Source organism: Pediculus humanus, genomic scaffold (genome assembly GCF_000006295.1).
Source record: "Pediculus humanus corporis 1103172107650 genomic scaffold, whole genome shotgun sequence".
In the NCBI taxonomy this organism is placed as follows: Eukaryota; Metazoa; Arthropoda; class Insecta; order Psocodea; family Pediculidae; genus Pediculus; species Pediculus humanus.
In genome coordinates, this window is record NW_002987260.1 from 394657 (window position 1) to 401485 (window position 6829).

At 27.3% G+C, this 6829-nt stretch overlaps 1 protein-coding gene across 1 annotated transcript; it reads left to right on the forward strand.

Moving 5' to 3' along the window:
- Positions 1-2152: 2152 nt before the first annotated feature.
- Phum_PHUM275740 (leucine-rich repeat-containing protein 24 precursor, putative) lies at positions 2153-3659 on the forward strand (the record flags this gene model as incomplete). The annotated part of the gene is made up of 2 exons (XM_002426735.1): positions 2153-3571; positions 3651-3659. The coding sequence occupies 2 exons, from the start codon at positions 2153-2155 to the stop codon at positions 3657-3659; spliced, it is 1428 nt and encodes a 475-aa protein (XP_002426780.1).
- Between the last annotated feature and the right edge of the window lie 3170 nt (positions 3660-6829).

A 6829-nucleotide genomic window follows, 5' to 3' on the forward strand; every position in this document is an offset into this window, starting at 1 on the left:
GTTATAATCATTATTATTATTATTATTATTATTATTATTATTATTATTATAAAATATATACGTTTTTCAATTGTCAACTCGACGAACGAAAACGAACTGTTTCAAATACTACCTTCGAATTTCATTTTAACAAAAAAAAAACTTTCCAAAAAAAACGGTCGGTTTTGCAATGAAATGCAAAATTTTTTTATGCTTACAAACGTTGTTAAATACTACGAAGAATAAAAATCTCAAACTCGTGTGTGTGTGTGTGCGAGAGAGAGAGAGAGAGAGAGAGAGAGAGAGAGAGAGAGAGAGAGAGAGAGTGAGAGAGAGAGAGAATTTTTTTGAAAAATCTCATTGGTCGATTGGCAAATTCGAAAAATTAAATAAATCCGATCAATTTTTCCCCTTTTTTTTCCTTTTATTTATCACCATTTAATCACCGGTTGAGTGAATTAAAATTAATAACGAAAACGCATACGGTAATTATCATTATTATTATTATTATTATTATTCACATTTTTTTGTCGTTAATTAACCGTTTAAATTACGGCCTCAATATACGCGTATACGTATAAAATTATAGCGCTATAAAATAACAATAAATCAGTCGCGTAATGAAATTTTTTTTGTTTTTCCAGATTTGCCTACATTAAAATCTGAAAATTTAGGAGAAAAAAAAAATTTTTTTATTTTGTAAAGTGCGAATTAAACTTCCGGTTTTTATTTTTTTTTTTAAATTTATTTTTCAGTCCGTTTCCGTTTCCTTATTTATTTTATTTTTTATCTCACGTCTGAAGAGAAAAATATATTTTTTTTCAATTTAATTTATATATATATATTTTTTTTTTATTATTAAATTGAAAAAGTAGAAATAAAATTAAAAAGAAAAGGAAATATTACGGGGGTGGAAATAAAGGGAATAGGGAAACGAAAACGGAAACGGAAGCGACGGACGGAAAAAAAAATACTACGTTACTTTTACAGAAATTAATAATAATAGTTAATTCGAATTTTTTTAAAACCGCAAGAAAAAAAAAAGTGGAAACTCTTGCACTTTTCACATTATTACCTGACTTGTTTTAATAATTTCAGGCACGCGTTTACCTTCTCTTCCCTTCCCCCTTCTATTCCCCTCCCTTTTCTTCTTATTCTTTTTATTTGATTTTTTTTCTAAAATCTGCTGTTGGAGAGGAAAAGGAAGATAAAAGATACGTTTTGAGGAAAAAAAAAAAGATTTCAAGTGAGAAGGGTTTTATATTTGTAAAATTTTTTTTTTTTTTTTTTACTTGGAAAACTCATTTAACGCGAGTGATAATAATAATAATAATAATAATAATAATAATAATAATAATAAGAATAAGAATAAGAATATATTCAAATATAAAGAAAAACTTTTTGAATTTATAAGAATGAAAAAAAAAAATTCTTTTTTATTTAACCGCATAAATTTTTTTTTAAATTTATCGTTTTCATTTTATATCATTATTATTATTATTATTATTTGTACGTACGTATCTACTTTCGAACAAACTGTAAACAAAACGAATGAATGAATGAATGAACGAACGAACTCTCAGACAAACAACCTAATGCGAAATGTTTACATAAAAAAAAAAAAAAAATTAATCAAAGATTGGAACTTTGGTTTCGGTTGTTTTTCCAAAGATTTATCATTATTATCATTATTATTATTATTATTATTATTATTATTATTATTATATCGTTTTACTGGAGTAACAAAAGAAAAAAAATTTCTATACAAACTGACAAGAAAACTTTTTTGTTTACAAAAAAAAAAACAAATTAATTTTGTGTTTTATATTATTAAAAAAATGTTAAACGGATCGAAATTAAAAACTTTTCTTTTTTTTTTCTTTAAATGGATTTACTTTAAGCATAAATCACAAGAGAGAGAGAGAGGGGGGGGAAGGAGAGGGGAAGAAGTAGAAACAGAGAGAGAGAGAAAAAGAAATTTTTTTTCTTATTTTTGTACTTATAATCCTTTTTGAAATTTTTTTTTTTTTTTTGTTATCCAGAAATTGAAGAATTTTCAGTTTTTTTTTTTAATATTTTGTTTTATTATTATTATTATTCTTATTCTTATTATTATTATTATCATTCGTTTTTTTTCTTTACAGATCAATGAAAATAAAAGAGAAACGTAACGATGGATTTTCATTTGAATATAATTTTCACAACGTTTCTGGTGGTTTTTGCTTTTGCCGGAAGTGATTGGACGACGAATTGTCCACCGCCTTGCAAGTGCATATGGTCCTACGGTAAAAAAACGGCAGAATGTCAAGATGCGGGTTTCAATTCGGTTCCGAACACTTTAAGTCCCGAATTACAAGTGATAAATATAAATAATAATAATTTACACATTCTTCCGAGTCAAGCATTTAAATCCGTTAATTTATTTAATTTACATAAAGTTTTTATGAAAAATTGTTCGATCGAATTGATCGATAAAAACGCATTGTCCGGAATGGTCGTCCTAATAGAAATCGATTTATCGAACAATAATATAAAAAATTTACACAGGGATTTGTTTAGGGAATGTGAAAAAGTACGAGAAGTTAGATTTTCAAATAATCCGATACAGAAATTAGACGACGGTTTGTTTTCGAATTTAGAATTTTTACAAACTGTGGATTTTACCGGATGTAAACTACACGAAATCGGTTCGCAAGTTTTTTGGAACGTTCCCGCGTTGACGACACTTGAATTGAAAAGAAATAAATTCACGTATTTGCAATTGAGTTCCGTCGAACATTTGCACAAGTTGAAAAATTTCGGTCTCACAGACAATCCGTGGAATTGCAATTGTAAATTGAGACCTTTGAGAAATTGGGTCATACAAAGGAATTTATACGCGATACCGACGAGTTGTAAAGAACCTTTACAAATGAAAGACGTTCTGTGGAACGAAGTGAACGATCCGAACGAATTCGCATGCAAACCCAAAATAATATCGCTAACGAGAGAGCCTCACGGTATCCTTGCATGTTTGGTTGAAGGTGATCCCATGCCGACGGTCACGTGGAGTTTTAATAATAAATTAGTTACGAATTATTCATTTCTCGCATCGGATTTTGTCGTGCAAGAATCCACGGTGAACGGTGAATTAAAATGGAGTAACTTGACGTTGAGAAACACGAGGGGTGGTAAAGACAACGGAGAGTATAAATGCGTTGCCAAAAGTTACGGCGGTTCGACGGAATTAGGAAGAGAAGTTAAATACGATCCGTATCTGGATGGTGATTCTTATTACGGGTCTTCGGATGGTACCTACGACAATTGGTTGTTGCTTGCCGGAAGCATAATCGGCGCGCTGTTGTTGATCGCCATTGTTTTATTTGTGAAATGTTACGTTTGTAAAAGATATACGAGAAAGAATAATCGTAATAAAAAAGACAAAGAAAGTGTCAACGGTAGCGTGACTCACGTTATTGATTCCGAAGAAAAAAATTTAATTAACGTTATCAATCCGTTGCAAAAACCACCGAGAACGGCAAACGCTTCGGCAAACAGTTCGGAAACGGAATTTCACGAATCTAACGTGTCACAATACAACGATAAAGGATCCGTCAAAGGTAAATTAATAATAAATATTAATTTTTTTTTTTGTTTTCCGATTTCAAAGTATCGATGATTTTTATCGAAAGTCCGATTGATTGATCGATCGATCGATTCAATTCCGTACTTTTAAATAAAAATGAAATTTTATTCATTCATTGAGAAAAAAAAAAAATTTTTTTTTTGCTTCTTTTTACTTTTTTTTATGTTTTTCGGTTGTCGCGAACTGCTGTCGTCGTCTGCTGACGTTTTTTTTTTTCTCTTAATTTCGGTTATAAACAAGAGGTGACATAATAATGAAAAGTTTTGTTGTTTCCAAAAAAGTTTTCAATTAAAAGAAAAGTTTTAATTTTCCTTTTCTTTTTTTTTTTTTTTTGGAAAGACATGCTGCTTCTAAGTTTCTTTCTTCTACCTCCCTCACCCCTCTTACCCCCTACCCCTATATCTATCTCTCTCTCTCACCAATTAGTTATATCTATCTTTTTCTACAAATTGAACAAAACAACACAAACGTGTATACGTAATTTACTAGCGCAAATTTTCATTTAAAAAAAAAAAAAATTTCTTAAAATTTTAAAATTTAAAACTTTATCGGAACCCCTCCTTCCCTCCCTCCCCTCTCCCCCGTAAAGTTTTTTGTTGTTTTTTCCGACAGAAATTTTAAAATTATTATTATTATCATCACCAGTAATATTTTCATTTATTTTTTTTTCTTATTTTGCCAGAATTCGGAAATCCTACGAGATAAAAAAACTCAATCCGTAAAGAAATCATTTGTTATTTCGATATTATTATCATTATTACTATCATTATTATTATTATTATTATTATTATTATTATTATTATTATATTTGTAATATATAAAAGTCGTGACTGACATAAAAATAATCGAAATAATCAATTTAAAAAAAAAATAGAAAACGTATACGGATTACAGATGATTTGAATCTTGAAACAATTTTTCAAAATGAACTATTGACCGCCATTATTCATTTTTTTTTTGTATATAACTACTTGTCGTTGTTTCAATTGGATTTAAAATATTATTATTATTATTAAATTTATTTATTCGTTAATAAATGGTGATAAAAATTATAAAAATTATAAAAAAAGGAAAAAAAAAACTTTTTAATTTTTCATGTCGTTGATTTTTACGAAAGAAAAAAAAAGAGATTTCGTCGTGGATTAAGAAAAATAAAAAAAATAAAAAACGACAGAAAAGGAAGGGAGAAGGGGAAGCAGAAATCTTAAATCTGAACCTTTTTTTTTACTCGGTATATCGGGATTTTAAATTAGATAATTTTAATCTCGCTTTTTGTTTCTCTTTCTCTCTCTCTCTCTCACTTTTCTCTCTGTCTGTGTCTCATATTATTCCGGACGGAAAATTCGAATTTGAAAAAGGTTTTCTTCAGAATTGATTGGAAAGGGTAAAAAAAAGGGATGAAAAGGCAAAAGGTAAAAGGTAATAGGAAAAAAAGCAACAAAAAAAAAATCACACGTCGGACGTTTTGTACCTGGATACCCTTTTTTTGATTTTTCACCGCGTGTTGTAATTTTCCGAAATAATAATAATAATATTAATAAAATATGAGAAAATTTAAAGTGGAAGAAGAAAAAAAAATTATTCTTCGTTAGTTTTTTTTCTTTTTTTTTTTTCTATTTCTACGTTATGTTTTCACATCAACTCCTGGAATTTTTTTTTTACATTTTTTTCATGTTCATTTTATTTTTTTCTTTGAAAATTTTCTTCCCCCCTTTTTTTTCTTAAATTTAAATCCCCCCTGAAGTATCATTATTATTATTATTATTATTATTATTATTATTATTATTACTATCAGGAACCGGAAGTCATAATAATTTAATTTTTTACTCAAAAAAAAAAAATATAAATCATGTCGATTTATGTTCAACGTTCATTTTTGTATTCCTTTTTTCTTTGGAAGTGAGAAAAAAGTGGAAGAAGAAAAAAATATCGATCGAAAAAAGAACATTGTTTTCTAAAGACACGAAAAAAAAAAACTGCTTTGACTCGAATCGAGTGACGTAATAATAAAAGGAAATTTAAAAATTAATTTTTTTTTTCTTGTTTTCTCCACACACCTGAATTGGTTTGTAATCGATTCGTAATTATTATTATTATTATAATCCGATATTATCGATTTATTGATTAATTATCAATAGATTTCGATTTCTTAATTAAATGATTTATTTTATTTTTTTTTCATTTATTAAATTTTTGTCTGACATTTTATTTAACGGATTTTTCTTGACATTTTGTTACGATGAAAACCCATAAAAAAAAAAGGCTAACGATTTAATAATTTATATAAAAAAGAAGGGAGTAATAATTTAAATTAATATTATTATTATTATCGATGGAAAAATGTAATCTGCGGAAATGATATAGATTAATAATTAATTAATTTAGATATCTATGTATATTAAATTCTTCTTCCACGTTTTTTTTTTCTTTTTTATTGTTCTCCATTTTTACTTTTTTTTTGTGAAACTTTCATTCATTGTTTGTTCCTTTTTATCTTTTATTATTATTATTATTTTAAATAGTGTAGGATGAAAATTTTTCGGTTGAAAATTTTATTAGTTTTCAAATGATTTTTACCACTGCCACCCTCCCTCCGCCTAGCAGAAAAGAGTAATAAATTTTCGATATAAATTATTCAATGTCACGAAATAATTTTAAGAATGGGTAATAAAAACTTTTCATTTTCCCTTTTTTAATAATAACTTATGAGAGTAATTATTAATTTTCTTATTCTTAGCGTTTTTCCTTTTTTTTTTTTTAATCTTTTTTTTTCATGTTTTTCTTCTGCTTTCCTTCTCTCTCTCTCTCTCTCTCTCTCATAATCTTTTTCATATTTATTTAAAAAAAAAAGAAAGCGAAAGGGGGAGAAAGGGGAGGGGACAAGATGAGAAGAAAAAAAAAATTCAAAATATTGCGTATTGAATCTTTTTTTTTTACTTGTTTTTCTTCTTCCCTGCCCCTTTTCTCCCTAATTCCTCCCCTTTTCCAACCAATTTTCCCCGCCTCTGCACAGTAGTTTCTGTCGAACATATAGATACATTTAAAATGTGAAACGATTATTCTGCCATAAAAAAATATTGAACTATTTAATTTTATGTTTGTTTTTGTTTTTTTTTTTTTTTTTCATTTATTGTTTTTAATTTTACGGTCGTGTCAGCAGTTAAGAAAAAAATTAACATAACTTTTTCTTCTTTTTTTTATTCTTCGGTTATTAAAAAAAAAAAA